Source organism: Mustelus asterias, chromosome 2 (genome assembly GCF_964213995.1).
Source record: "Mustelus asterias chromosome 2, sMusAst1.hap1.1, whole genome shotgun sequence".
In the NCBI taxonomy this organism is placed as follows: Eukaryota; Metazoa; Chordata; class Chondrichthyes; order Carcharhiniformes; family Triakidae; genus Mustelus; species Mustelus asterias.
In genome coordinates this window covers 68,789,996-68,806,192 of record NC_135802.1, presented here as the reverse complement: position 1 = coordinate 68,806,192, position 16,197 = coordinate 68,789,996, and the positions used below count along the sequence as shown (strand labels likewise).

Here is a 16,197-nt window from a genome sequence, read left to right as displayed (position 1 = left end):
CTGGGTGTCACTGGTTAGGCCAGCTATTATTAACCATCCCTCGTTGTCCTTTGGAAGCTGATGGTGAACTCCCTCCACCACTGGACAATGGCAGCAGTGTGTACCAACTACAAGATGCACTACAGGAACTCACCAAAGTTTCTTAGGCAGCACCATCCAAACACATGACCATTATTATCTAGAAGGACAAGGGCAGCAAATACCTGTGATCACCATCTGGAAGTTCCCCTCCAAGTCACTCACCATCCTGACGTGGAAGTATAATGCCGTTCCTTTACTGTCGGTGGGTCAAGCCTTCTTGTCCATATGTACATCCACAGTGCAGTTAGGGAAGAAATTCCAGGGCTTTGACCCACCAACAGTAAAGGAACGGCATTATACTTTCAAGTCAGGATGGTGAGTGACTTGGAGGGGAACTTCCAGATGGTGATCACAGGTATTTGTTGCCCATGTCTGTCTTGATAATAGTGGTCATGTGTTTGGATGGTGCTGCCTAAGAAACTTTGGTGAGTTCCTGCAGTGCATCTTGTAGATGGTACACACTGCTGCCACTGTCCAGTGGTGGAGGGAGTGAATGTTTGTGGAAGGGGTAGCGTTCAAGCAGGCTGCTTTGACCTGGATGGTGTCAAGCTTCTTGAGTGTTGTTGGAGCTGCGCTTACCCAGGCAAAGGGAGCATATTCCTTCACACTCCTGACTTGTGCCTCATAGATGGTGGACATACTTTGGGGAATCAGGAGGTGGCTTACTTGCCACAGGATTCCTAAACTCTGACCTGCTCTTGTAGCCACAATATTTAATCTGTCTAATTTAGTTAAGTTTCTAGTCAATAGTAACTGCCAGGATGTTGATAGTGGAGGGATTTAGTGATGGTTATGGCATTGAATGTCAAGGGGTGATGGTTAGATTCTCTCTTTTGGAGATGGTTCTTGTGTGGTCCGAATATTACTTGCCACTTATCAGGCCAAGCCTAGATATTGCCTAGGTCTTGCTGCATTTGGACATAACTCCTCAGATACTGAAGCAATCCACGAATTGTGTTGAATGCTGTGCAATCAGTGAACATCCCCACTTCTGACCTTCTGATGGAAGGAAAGTTATTGATGAAGCAGCTGAAGATGGTTGGGCCTAGGACATATGAAACCAGGCATAATGTTTAGATTAACCTATTCACTTACCTTAAACAAATGAATTGTAAAAGAACTGTTTTAGAAAGTGCAAAAAAAGTAAGAAAACACATTTTCTTGGAAGAAAGCGGATTGTCTAGAGTGCATAAAAATGCTGACTTGAGTAACATCAGTGTATATTCTGACAATTATTCCAAGTATCAATCACTTTGTAACATCCCAAGCCACATATTTGAGGAAGTATTTTCAGTATTTTGAGAATTTATCCATTATTAAAAGCAAACATCATCATTTTGATCATGGGGTTCTGCACAGTTTGCACAAGAGCAGAAAAGTGGACTTTTGTTTTAAGGGTGAGAAAGTAAATTCTTAAACAGCTGCAAAATTCAGATCATTCTTCCAAGGCGCACACTGACATGTGGAATGAAGCAATACCTTGTGTCAAAACAGGAAAATGTGGTTTGTTTGCTGCACTTAACTGATGGTCTGGCTTGAGCAAGTGTTGAATGTGGGTAGAGGTGAAAATAGTGAGGTCATTCGAATTTCAACTTGATGGAAACTTGGAAGGCTTTTAGGGACTGGAACATGTGGCTAAATGGTTCCAATGGCCTTTTCTTGTCCCTCTTCTGTTATGTTTAAAAAGTTACAAAAATATGAAGAATTGCACTAGACAATCTGTTTCAACTATGATGATAGGTGCTGAAGCCCAACTTCAGTCTAACTGAGTTTTATCATTGAGAAAAATCCGTTTGAACACAGAACATATGAGACGCTATGATGTGCCTTTCAAATCACCCTGCAAATAACTAGCAAGTCGCATACAAGAGTTTTGTAAGCACTTCCCAATGCTCCAAAGCGTGGGAAACTATTTGCATTCCATCTAGTGGTGATCTCAATGTCTTAATTCAATTTATGTCAAAAAGAAAATGTCAGTAGCTACTGTAATCATGACCCACACTGAGACTAGCTGGGCAACTGAAATGGTCTTTCCTCGTCCTGATATTTCCTTGTGCAAGCTTGTATTGCTTTTCTGAAATCAGATGTGAGAACACATGTTGGATGTTATAAATGACAAAATATTGGAACTTAATATTCCTTTTAAGGATCCTCATTTGTCCAGAATTGAATGGAGAATTTTTAATATTTAGAAAAACCGACTTCTGGACACATACCATTTCTAATTTCACTATTATTGTCAATATTTGAGGTTTTCTATTGAAATCTGTCACCTCTAACCATCATACTTCCCACTGCCAACTTCTTGGTGAATTGGATAAGTGACCATTGTAAATGCATATGACTTGAAAATGAGTATATGTAGGCTGTTCAGCCATGAAAAGTATTGCAGTAAACTTGTTTTGCCTTTAAACAATATCCACACGCAAGCATTTTTCAACAAGTTGATAGAGTGCCTGGCTCCTAAAAAGAGTCAACAAGTTGATAGAGTGCCTGGCTGATTTTTTTTTTCCTTTTTTTTCAACCAGAAGTAATCATGCTAAATTTAATACCTCAGACCTTAACTTTAACTGAGAACAACTAGCCTCAGACAGATGAGAAACTGAATTTGTCAATATGATTCGTGGCAGGTGATGCCGTTGCCCACTGGGTAATTGGACAAGCTCCGAAAAAGAGTTTAACTGAATTTCCAATCAGTGATGTAATGTTAAGTGGTCAAGTGCTAATTGATGTCACTAAACGGTGATCCATGTATACAATCTGTTACTGCTGAACATTACAATTTGGCTGGGTAGCGGTAAAATATATATCAAACTTTTGTGTATGACAAAATGTTCCTATAAAAAGGCTGAAGTCATGCTGCTGTAATCTTGTACAGCACACCAGCTGATGTAATCGGTTGCAGTTCTAAAAGTTTAAACGATCCCTCAAGCATTTTGGATTATGTAAATCCAAATTTATAGTTCACAAATTCAGTTCAAGTTCTTGCTCCACTCTCCACGGCTATTTGTATTGAAAATACTCTCTGGAAATGTTAGTTCATTGGATGGTTTATCTCCTTATTACAACATGAATTACTCAGGCAGCGTGGTTGGTGCAGGCCTGGAGGGCCTGTTCCTGTGCTGTCATTTTCTTTGTTCTTTATTGCAATTACATACTTTCATCCTCATGTATTCACTACATACACACAATTTTGCAGTATTGATATGTTGCTTCATTATAGCCTATACATATAAAAAACACATATTTCGGATTGTTTCCAATTGCATTATGTACTGTTCTTAATGTGGCGGGATATTTTTCAAAGTTACAGGATGATTATTGAGTAAGTTTATAGTTAAAATGGATACCTTTAGCAGAGCAAATGATTTTCTTTTACAAATTGTGAAGTGTTAAAAACCATGTCATTAACACAGTACATCTAGTGTTTCGTCAGAAACGTTCTGTGCAGCTTATTTGTTCTATAATGGGCTTCCTGTTTAGACAGAATTTTCTAAAAGGGACTAATTGAATGCAGCTGTCAAAAAATAAGCCTTGCTCTCTTTAACCGTAATCCAAATCAAAGTATACTTTGTTTGATAGAATATTTATTTTGCTGGCTTGTCCAGACTCTCCAGTATGAAGAATTTGGCAACTGAGTTCCTTACGTCCTTGAAAATTAATAGTGGTTCCAGTATATAATAAAAGTAACAGCTTCAGCAAACAAGAATCATTCTATTTTCATTCCATTTGGCATGGGTGACAATTGGTACATTGAAAACTCAAGTGTTTGCAGTACCTGTTACCTTTAGGTGATGACTTGAGGTCTTCTCCCTTCAGAGATGCCATGCCACATGACACTACATGTCTTTTTTTTATGGGAGTATATCACCATTGTGCTATCAGAATACTGGGTTCCAAACAGATAAAACAAGACTTGTTTATAATGTTAGCCAGAGTTGTCCGGCCGTTCGCGCCAGTGGGATTCTCTGGTCCTGTTGCAGTGAACAGAAATTTGGCTGAGCACCGAATTTGCTGTCCTCGTTAGCAGCGGCGGCAGGGCGTGAACGGCCGGAACATTCCAGCCATTGTTTATCAACCATTTCTTCAGTAACTTAACACCCAAAATAAGAGCGACTGTGAACCTGCACTTCAGCTTTCAAATAGAAATTGCATTTTGAAGCCAGCACAGTGAGAAAAGGATTGCCTTTAAGATTGTGGGTGACACAATTGTTTTTTCTTATGATGAGCTCTCACTATTTTTAAATTTATTCTTTGACGATGTGGGCACTGCTGGCAAGGCCAACATTTATTGCCCAACCCTAATTTCCCTTGAGAAGGTGGTGATGAGCCACCTTCTTTAAACTGTTGAACTCCATGTTGTGTAGGCACTCCCAGAGTGCTGTTAGCAAGGGAGATCCAGGAGTTTCAGTTCTCAGCAACAGTGAAGGGATGTCAATATGGTTTTAAGTCATAATAGTGAGTAGCTTGAAGGGAAGTTGTAGGTGGTAGCATTCCCATGCATCTGTTGGCCTGTCCATCCCATGTGATAGACACCACGGGTTTGGAAGGTGCTGTCAAAAGAGCTTTAGTGAGTTGCTGCAGTACATCTTGTAGATAGTACACGTTGCTGCCTCTGTGCTTCAGTGATGGAGAGAGTGAATGTTCAAGTTGGTAGATGGGGTGACAATTAAGAATAGTGCTTTGTCTGACTGGTGACAGGCTCCTTGAATGTTGTTGGAACTGCACTCATCCAGGCAAGTGGAGAATATTCAATTATACTCCTGACTTGTGCCTTTTAGGATGGTGGACTGGCTTTGGGGAGTCAGGAGGTGAGTTACTCTGTGCAGAATCACCAGCCTCTGAATCTGTTCTTGTAGCTACAGTATCTATATGCCTGATCCAATTCAGTGTCTGGTCAATGGTAACCCCCCAGCATGTTGATATTGAGTGATGGCAGAGATGGTAATGCCACTGAATGTCAAGGAGAGATATTTAGACTCTTTCTGGTGATGGGTATACTGCTGCGAGCCTACCTTGCATACTAAGTGACCTCCAACCCTGTAAAATATGTTGGAGATCCCAATGCATTTAGAAATTCTGTCCAATGCTATTTGAAAGAGCTCATGTTTTTTGGAAGACTATCTGAAGGTTACTTTCGAGAAGTACATGTCACATTTCGTCAAAGTGTTTGGAGAATTCTACAGTAATGGTAAATGGCTCACCAAAGTGTTGACCAGGAGAATGTCTTTGGTAAAAATTCTATTGTATATCATGGATTAAACCAGAACTTTCAAGGTTATGGTAACCTTTCAATTAACAGCCATTTCCATTAATTTAGAAACGTCTGACATAATGCATAATAGGGTAATAGTTCGAAGAATAGACTTGATAAATGACAAATAAAATTGTTCTGCTTTCTCGCAAAATCACTGCATTGTTCTGTGGTCTTTATGTTTGAACTTTTGGCGACTTCAAGGATTATAAGTGCTGATAAAATGTTATCACGGTCCTTGATTTATTGAATCCATTTGCTCTCTGCAGGTATTCAACCTTTCTGAAAGGAGGTATGACCTCGCCAAGCTTAATTCTAAGGTACAAGATTATTTTGAAGTAATATGGTTTCCCATTGACCTAATCGCTGGTTAAATCATCCTAAACTTTCATTTCAGTTCTGTGACTGACTCACGCTGCTGTTTGCTAATTAAAATATAGAATTCCTTATCTTTTTTTTTCTGTCTTCCTTTATGTTTTTTGATTCACCTAACCCTGCATTCTGTCTGCCGAAGCTTCTATTTATTAATTTTCTCACTATTTGAGCTGCTTTGCACAGTTTAAAAGCAGAAAAACAGTTTGGAAATCAGATCTTCAAAAATTAAAGGCTTGTTGAGAAGAATGAGAGACGATCTTATTGAGACATCTAGGATTCTCAGGGGGCTTGAGAGGATAGATGCTGAGAGGTTGTTTCCCATTGTGGAAGAGTCTAAGACCAGAGGGCATAATCTAAAAATTAAGGGTCTCCCATTTAGGATTGAGATGAGAAGGAATTTCTTCTCTGAGGATCATGAGTCTAGTGGACTTATTTACCTCAGAGGGCTTAGAGGCTGAGTCATTAAGCATGTTCAAGGCTGAGATGGACAGACTTTAATCAGTAAGGGAATCAAGGGTTATGTGGGGATAAGGCGAGAAAGTGGAGTTCAGGATTATCATATCATATCAGATCAGACAGGTATCATTGAATGGCAGAACAGACCTGATGGCCTGAATGGCGTACTTCTGCTCCTACTTATTGTTAAAATAGATTGGAGAGCCCCAATTCTCTATTAAAATGCAAGAACATGTCATCAGGAAAAAAACAGTTTTTCCATCTGTAAATGATTAATAAAAAATTATTCATCACTGATTAAAATATGTTTTTGTCCAATAATATTGCCATTTTATTTAGCAATGATGGCTGTTTTTCATCTGTCCTGTTCCAAAATGGGGACAATGCAAAGAAAAATTACTGCTAATCACTTGCTCCATGTTACTCCTGGGTAGAACTACATTCTTATGTTCCCCCATGGAATTTTTGGTTTCTGCTAAGGACCATGCCTGAGAAGGATGCATCACTCTAAACTTTCATGCAAGTGGATGACAGAGAATTCTGAGAGCATATTTCTTGTAATGGTCCTGGATGCAATTCAGGTCAAACTGCCCTGTAAAATCTGGCACTATTGACTCTTAACCTCCTGTTCAGGTTCAGTCAGTCTTAACAGGCAAGCTGATATTGTAAAGATACGTCTTCATATTTGATTTCGAATAACAAATATTTCAGAAGGTTGAGAACATGTTGCGGAATGCTCGGTTTACTTTACACGTCTCGATGGCAGATCTGTTTATTACTGTGTCACTTATGCCTCACCTCAGTTCTCTTGCAGTACTGTTTATGTGGAGGCAGACCGGCGGAAAAACACACAAGCCTCTTTGCTTGCTATAAGCCACAGTTGAGCTGACATTCTTTATGGCCACACTTGTGTTTTCACTTCTTTATCAACTGCTCCCACAGCAGCCTCTACCGGCTCCCTGAAAAGCAGACTGTTCGCAGAACCTGGCTTGATGCTTGGGATACTGCAGCTACCCCTAGCCATGCCACAAGCTGATTCACGCAGGACAGTGCCTTTAAATTAACATGAAGACCACCAACATGAAATCACAGTTTCTTGTGTACAAACCTCAAATTAATAAAACAGCAGTTGATCAGAAAGTAGCCAGATCAAGGTTCTGCCCCTGAATTTCCTTTCCTTTTGCGGCATGTGCCTCCTGCGCTATAGTATTGACAGTAAGAGTTGTGACAGCACCAGCTTAAAGTCCAACAGGTATGTGCTACCAAATAAACCTGTCGGACTTTAACCTGGTGTTGTCAACACTCTTACTGTGTTCACCCCAGTCCAACGCCGGCATCTCCACATCATGTCTATAGTAATGATTCAGAGGAAGTGGAAACACTGAAGATATTGGCATTGCAGCATACACCTTGTGCTCCACACTTACTGGTCCGAAACAACACGGTTAGGAAAGTTTGGTTCCTATCCTAATGATATTTTACATGAAAGGAGGCATGCTGATCGTGCTTAGTATTATTTTCTTCAAGTCTTTGACCCTTTGACCTCTACATTCCTGCGATTTTTAATGTAGATCAGGTCCTCTGAAGGACACATTTCTCCTGCAATAATTAAATGGGTTGCCATTGATGGAGAAAATGGACCTGCACATGATGCTTCAAGCTATTTCATTGTTTCCATTCTCATTGATGAAATAAAGAGGAAGATTATAAATTTTGGGTCTATATAGGGGAATGCATATCGTGTTGTTAAAGAAATACAATAAATGTAGGAGTACCAGCAAAACATATTTTGACTGACTTCAGCTTTCCATCTGTGCTTTCTCATATAGCACTCAGTTCCCTTCTTTCTCCCTGAATACATCTTATTATTTACAATATTTTCTCCAATGATCTTTCACAGTTACATCTTCTATATGGCTGTTAACCTTGGTCTCTGTTTTAAAAATGTTTCTAATTTTTGATCCCTTCAGCCCGGTACACAGTCTTTTTGAATCACTCTTATCAATGTCCTTAATCTTTAAGACTGCTATAAGTCACCTCAATTTTCATATTTCTGTTTTTCTGTAACAGCTCAACATATTCAACCTTTCATCATAATTTTAATAGTTCCCTTGTTACACTGACTTTTACCCTTTTCATTTCTAAGAATTTGAGAAATTTCCGTTCTTTACAATGGGTGATCAAGTTGGTTAAAACCACATGTTTTAGGAATTCCCATTACTTTCATTGGGAATTTATGGTCATTTTTTCCATTTTAGATGTCAAACTCTGTCAACACAAATGACCTTATACATTAAAGTAACCTTTTCTTTCCAAAAATACTTTTATAAAAGCTGTGATTTTGTTGAAAGTAATGGTTCTGGTTGCAAAATGGTTAAGAGAAAAAAGTGCATTTATCTTTGTTATTTATTACTTCACACTTGGAGGTAGCTCTTTATATGTATTCTGAAGGGCAATAAAATGCAGTCTGGCAACTGTACTATTCATGTTATCCCAAAATATTTAAAAGCATTAATGTTCTGCAAACATTCCATTTAATATTGCTAGTGAGACCACCAGTTTTATGGTTAAGTGATGAATATGAACTTTTGTTTTTACCAACTTGAGACTCAATCCTTTAAATTTTCTTGACATTTTAATGAAGTGTTGCTTTAAAACAAGGTCCACAATCTTCATGACTGCTTTACCAGATGTCTGTTGTTAACCCTTGGAAAAACTAAAATTTGCTTTATGTTTCAGGTGATGGATGTTGGTTGGCCTGACCTTCATGCACCACCACTGGATAAAATGTGTACCATATGCAAATCAATGGAGACGTGGCTAAACAGTGACCCACTTCATGTGGTGGTTATCCATTGCAGAGTAAGCATATTCCACATTACTGTTGCACTTTTATATTTAAGTCTGTTTGTTTTGTACGTATTTGTTTTGTTTAATGGAACTTGGTCTTGTCTGATTCTGTTTTTTGAACACCTGAAAGGCTTTTGCTGCTTTCAAAATTGACATTTTCTATCATGCCACGGAAATAATTTTCCAGTATTTTCTATGATTGAAACTATCATTCAAAATGATAGACATGGCTGTTTTGAAAGTAGGAAAAGACCTGTCGTCATTGCAGTAAGCTAAGGGATGTTAGCACTGCCCGAGCGGAGGCAGAGACCCTAAACTCTTTTTAAAAGTATCTGGATCTGCACCTTAAATGCTGTAAGGTGCAGGGCTTTGGGCCGGGTGCAGGAAAATGCGATTAGAAAGCAGTTCTGAGTGTCATCGGGCTGGCATGGACAAGATGATGTAAGAAGTTTAACAACACCAGGTTAAAGTCCAACAGGTTTATTTGGTAGCAAAAGCCACACAAGCTTTCGGAGCTCCAAGCCCCTTCTTCAGGTGAAGAAGGGGCTTGGAGCTCCGAAAGCTTGTGTGGCTTTTGCTACCAAATAAGCCTGTTGGACTTTAACCTGGTGTTGTTAAACTTCTTACTGTGTTTACCCCAGTCCAACGCCGGCATCTCCACATCATGGACAAGATGGACAGGATAGCCTCTTTGTGCACTGTAACTTTACTATAGTACTGTGGAGTATATTTTTTGGACTTTTTGTTTAACTGCTTCAAGCTCAAATGGGTGCATGAAGAGTTAAGTTTTGTTTGCATTATTTTACCAATTTTTCCTGGTTACAACCTCAAAGAAATCACTTTGATTCTCGTACTAGCCAGTATTGAGTAAGATTACAAACTTAGTACCAGTTTGTGACAAATCATGAGTAGGATTGTGCTGGGGACCTGTCGCTACAAAAACTGATTTGAGATAACAAGATCTTATTTCTTCTTGGATCTTTACAGATTCCAGAGGGAGTGAGAGAGATAGAGAGTGTAATTCATCAGTCGTTGCTGCCTTCAAAGCCAAGTCTCAGAGATGAAAGAACAATTTCTTTCGCCCTAATGTATCACCTACTCCTATACAAATTTAAATTGAAGTGTTTAACTCAACATAGAGAATAAAAGCCATTTTGTTGTTTACTGAACTTGGTTTGATCCCTAGTGGGTGGTGAATTAGCCGGTTTCAGCACTGCAGCAAGAGACTGAGGTGGGTGGCGGGGAGGTGAAAGTGGCACCATGACTGGTTCCTATGTCATAATAAAAGCAAAAACAACAAAACTGCGAATGCCAGACATCCGAAATAAAAACAGAAAATTCTGGATAAACTCAGCAGGTCTGGCAGCATCTGTAGCGAGAGAAGGGTCATTTGGACTCGAAACGTTAACTCTGTTTCCCTCCACAGATACCTCCAGACCTACTGAGTTCATCCTGCGTTTTCTGTTTTTATTTCTGGTTTCTGTGTCATCAGGCAAGGAACAAGAAATGTTGACCAGATTATTTTCCTTCGTTGGCATCCTGGAAGGCACACCTGTGTGGCGATGGGATAAGAAACGCTTAAAATTTGAAATAATTGAAAGCCAGGGCTCATAAATCATGACCTTTTTAGGTAAAGTAGTGTTGAGAGGCCAACAACTGTGCAACCGTATCCGATCATAGATCACCAGTTAGGAAAGGAGGACAATACCTTCAAAAATCAATTGTGTTTATCGTTTTTGACTCTGACAAGCCAAGTGCAGTTAGGCATTACATATCCAGAGTATAAAAGTATTGTGTTTGAAAGTTTTCTAAAATAGGTCCTTTTACTAAACATGAAACTTAAGAAATGTTGACTTGTGAAACGAATGAGAAAGTATTTTAGACCATGAATGTTTTCCTTGAAGTTTTGCTCTCATTCTTCTATTTCTGTTGGTTTTCCCATATTTGGAAGAAATCAAAGGCTGTTTCTCAGGATGGGTTGATTCTGCAACTGTATTCCATGTGTGGCGTCAGTGCTGTGGCAACAAAACAAGTTGTTTATGACAATTATTGCAGGCTAACATTTGTATCAGTCCCATTATGGCAAAGAGCTGAATGCCAGTTGCTCATAGAAACATAGAAAATGGAAGCAGGTTTAGGCCATTTGGTCCATCAAGCCTGCTCCGCCATTCAGTCTGATCATGGCTGATTCTCTATCTCAATGCCATACTTCCACTCTCTCCCCATTCTTCTGGATGCTTTTAGTATCTTGGAATATACTTTCTTATTTATCCGTGGGACATGGACAGTGCTGGCTGGCCAGCATTTATTGCCCATCCCTAGTTGCCCTTGGAGAGCAGTTGAGAGTCAATCACATTGCTGTAGGCCAGACCAAGTAAGGATGGCAGATCTCCTACCCTAAAGAAAATAGTGAACCAGATGGGTTTTTCTGACAATGAACAATGGTTTCATGGCCATCAGTAGGTTCTTAATTCCAGATAATTTTTACTAAATTCAAATTCCATCATGGCGGGATTCGATCTCTGGGTCCCCAGAACATTAGCTGAGTTTCTAGATTAATAGTCTAGCGATAACACCACTAGGCCATCGCTTCCCCAGCCTCCAAAGGCTTCTGTGGTAGAGCATTTTGTGTATCCTGTCTTTTGCACTTTTTCAAGAAATATTTAAAAGAACATTTGTGTTAGCTTGTGCAATCCCTTCATTTCTAATGATTGCATAAAATATTGCTGTTCTATCAGCTCTTCAGTGACCAATTAGTGAGGAAAAACTTGCATGTTAAAACCAGTTTTCTCAGCTATCTTCTTGTAACCTTAAGTTGGCAATTTTATATTCTTTGAAAGTGAAATTTATGCTTTCACGCATGGGTAAATTGGTAGTCTTCCTGTTTAAAGTTTTTAAAGCTTATTTATTATTGTCACAAGTATGCTTGCATTAACACTGCAGTGACGTTACTGCGAAAATCCCCTCGTCGCCACACTCGGGTGCCTTTTCAGGTACACTGAAGGAGAATTTAGCATGGCCAATGCACCGAATCAGCGCGTCTTTCGGACTGTGGCGGAAACTGGAGAACCCGGAGGTAACCCAGGCAGAAACAGGGAGAACGTGCAGACTCCGCCCAGTCAGTGACCCTAATTGGGAATCTAACCCGGGTCCCTGGCACTGTGAGGCAGCAGTGCTAGCCACTGTGCTGCCCATGTACGAGCCCGTTCAGTGAATGTTGTTGCATTTTTCGACATAACAGGCATCAAAGGCAAGCTTTATTCTCTCCGTACAATGTATACAGACATGCTTTTTCTATTGGGATATTTGTTGACAATTTGATTTCCCCCTTCACTCCCCATTCAGCCTTTGCCCAGAGACATCAACTGTAACGATCTTATGACTACCACCAGTTAAACTCTGCCAACTGGAAGCAGGCTAAGAAGTAGGCCTGAAACTTTCTAGTCTGTTTAGTTTGGTGCAACATTGTGGATTACCTCTAAGCAACATTCATTCATTCACATTCATTCACAAACAAATCAGCTTTAGAGTGTTTCATATGAGAAATTCAGTTGCAATTACATTTTTCCATCGGATTCTCATTTGCAGTATTATGTAGGAAATAGAAACATAACAGGAGAAGGCCATTCATGCCATTGAGCCGATTCCACCATGGCATTAGATCATGCATGATATAAATTTCTGTTCCATCCTGCTTTCATAACCTTACCTAACAAAAATCTAGCAACTTCAAGTCTTCAAAATGTCCATTTGTCGAGCAACTCGTAGCCTTGATTTCTATGTCATGTGCTCTGCTCTTTTCAAATCTGTAGGGTGTGGCTATTAAACTTTCCAAAGAATTCTGGCTCATTACAGAATTGGTATTTTTTTTAATGTGTCAAAGTGCTGTGGAAATTGCATTATATAATGTATTTGATAGCACACCTGGAGACTGAGTATGGCTGTATGAATGTGGCCACTGCACGTGGTTCAGGGCACCTGGCAAAGCATCTTGTTTGTGCGGTTTTTGAAATTAAAAGAGTATTCAATGGAGTAGAATGACCGACCAAATAAAGGTCAAGATGTTCTTTTTTGTGGGCTCAACTGTACTCGCCTAAATTAACTTTTATCATAAGATATTAAATCCTAAATTTCAAACGTGTTTGTTTAGTACTTACCATTTTTCTCATCGTTAAAGCAAAGATAATTTCTTCATTATTCTCCTTTTATCAGACAATGAGATAGGTAAATAAAAGGAATACTGTCAGGATAATCATTTTATAAGCTTTCTCCTGGCAGCTGTGCAAGAGTCATATGATCCTCTCCTATTCGCACACCAATCAGTCACTATATGTCAGTGCCTCATAGTTTCACCCTTGAACTGGAGCTGCACATCCACCACAGTAATTAACACTAATGCCAAAGTAAATGCTGGAGATGCTGAAAATCCGAAATACAAACAGAAAGTGCTGCACATGCTCAGGGGGGGATCAAGCAAGTTAATGTTTCAGGTCCATGACTTTCTGTCGAACGGGAAAAGAAATGTAGCAGGGAAAGGGTGAGAATCAGAGAATCCTACAGTGCAGAGGGAGGCCATTCAGCCCATCAAGTCTGAACCGACCACAATCCCACCCAGGCCCTATCCCCATAACCCCATGCATTTGCCCTAGCTAGTCCCCCTGACACTAAGGGACAATTTAGGATGGCCAATCCATCTAAGCAGAACATCTTTGGACTGTGGGACAAAACCGGAGCACCCAGAGGAAACCCATGCAGACACAGGAAGGTCTCATAAAACTTTGTGTAATTTTGATTATACGTGGCTCTGGTAGAATTAAGTGCCCTAGAATCATGAGCATGAACCCACAGAACAGGCAATGAGGGTGATTAAACATCTTCAAAGGAAAGTTCTGTTAAGAATACTGATCACCCACAGGACTTGTAACAAAATGTTCATAGAGTCATGGAGATTTACAGCATGGAAACAGGCCCTTCAGCCCAACTTGTCCATGCCGCTCTTATTTTTTTTAAAACCCCAAAGCTAATCCCAATTGCCCGCATTTGGCCCATATCCCTCTATGCCCATTGTACCCATGTAACTATCTAAATGCATTTTAAAAGACAATATTGTACCCGCCTCTACTACTACCTCTGGCAGCTTGTTCCAGGCACTCACCACCCTCTGTGAAAAAATTGCCCCTCTGGACATTTTTGTATCTCTCCCCTCTCACCTTAAACCTATGCCCTCTAGTTTTGGACTCCCCTACCTTTGGGAAAAGATGTCACGTGTTCAAGTTTGTATTTGGGGAAGACTTGTAGGCATCATAAAAGGTAACTTCTGCATGATTCCAGCTGTATTCTAATTAGTTTGTGAGCAATTTTTAAATTAATGGCTGGTGCACACCATGTTAAATGCTTTGGGAGAATGGGGATACAATGTAAATCATCTGAGTTTTGGTGGAATGCTATACTAAAAGCGAGAATTGAGAACGGATTCATGGGGCAAATCTTAGATTTCTAAGTCAGTGAGATTCAAGAGGTGCAATCTTTCAAGGATGTGGAATCGTTGTATGTTCTCCATTCATCTTGGGAATAATGTTCCATTTCCTGTTCTATTGTCTGCTACAGCAAACTATTCTCTCTTTTGTGCTGGATTTCATGGGAACACTGCGATAAATTGTTTGCAATCTCCCCTACTCTTTTGGAAGTTGTAACTGATTTTTGTCAATGCCTGGACTTCTGAGGAAAGTAATTAGGCAGTCTGATTTAAAATTTAACCCCTCTGAGATCTCACTAAAGTTGGAAGTTATAGTACAGTTAGATGTGACACATTTGGCTAACTGGTAGGCTGACTAAGGCAGTGTATGGAACATAGGTTATAAGTAGTGCTGTGGCTATGTCAAATCCTTTGTGTGTTCATTCTGGTTCGATCTCCAGTTAAAGTTAGCATATAGTGCCTTTTGTGCCCAATTAAAGCAAAATATATGAAATAACAATTTGGACACTTCATGCTATTATTCCTTTTTTCTTCAGCACCTACAAAGTTTATAATTTGCGCACATGAGAAATGAATCGTGCAGAAGTATAGATCTGAAGATTTGTTGCTTCATTAATACATCGTATAAAATAGAAAAGTTCTAGTTTGGTTTCAATAGCAATCGGAGTGCTACCATATCAACTACAGTATCTCTGTTAATGCAAGAGTAAAAGAACGACTGGATTGTGATCTTCTGGCTTCTGTTCGAAAACATGTTCATGTTCAGTGAGGGCACAGCTAAGTTTCGCTGTCTTGTCTCAAAGCTGAATAATCTACTGAAACATCATAGTAAAGGCTGACATTGGGAAGAATAGCAATTTGACCATGTGTACTGAAGGCTGCTAGCAAGCCCAAACCCCTCCCAGTCTACAGTTGGGGATGGGTACAAAGTAAGAGTCAGTTTATTCCTTTTACTTTCTTCCCCAGACCTCTCTTTCAGTTACCCCGTCATCGCAATGCGTGTGACAGAGAAATAGTGAGTGATGCTGCCCATTGTTTTTTTTAATGTGACATGAAAGTCTTCAAGCCCCAGAGAATCCCCCGTCGCTGCCTTCCGTATGTTTATGCATCTTCAATATCAGTTTCTGAGAGAATAAACAATTTGCATTGAATACTTACTTGATGAGATGGAAAATAAAATAATTGGCAGCATGATGATGCTATTTACTTTATTCCTTCATGCCTCAGGGTTGGTGTGTTGCCTACCAGGGGCTGGGGTCCGGGATGTGTCTGACAGGGTATTCAGGACTCTTAGGGGGGAGGGAGATAAACCACAAGTTATTGTACATGTGGGGACACACGACATAGGGAGGATAGGGGAAGGGGATATTAGGCAGGGATTTATGGAGTTGGGGTGGAAACTAAAGGCCAAGACTGACAGAGTGGTTATCTCTGGACTCTTGCCTGTACCACGGGATAGTTTAGAGAGGAATAGGGAGAGGGAAGGTTTGAATTCATGGCTGAGGGGATGGTGCAGGAGGGAGGGGTTCAGGTACTTAAGCAATTGGGGCTCGTACTGGGGAAGGTGTGACCTCTATGAGAAGGATGGTCTACACCTTAATCAGAAGGGGACCAATATCCTGGGGGGTAAATTTGCTAAGGCCATGCAGGGAGGTTTAAACGGATTCGGGGGGGGGGGAGGGATCCTGAGTAGTGGGGCTGAAAG

The 16,197-nt window shown here is 40.1% G+C and overlaps 1 protein-coding gene across 7 annotated transcripts in view; it reads left to right on the top strand.

Annotated features, from left to right (window-relative positions):
- tns3 (tensin 3) overlaps positions 1-16,197 on the top strand; it is a 435,511-nt gene that overhangs the window by 285,555 nt on the left and 133,759 nt on the right. For all 7 annotated transcript variants that reach the window (XM_078236646.1, XM_078236654.1, XM_078236664.1 and 4 more), the window contains 2 exons: positions 5,605-5,655; positions 8,906-9,028. In XM_078236646.1, the coding sequence (XP_078092772.1) occupies positions 5,605-5,655; positions 8,906-9,028 (174 nt within the window). The remainder of the gene's footprint in view (positions 1-5,604; positions 5,656-8,905; positions 9,029-16,197) is intronic.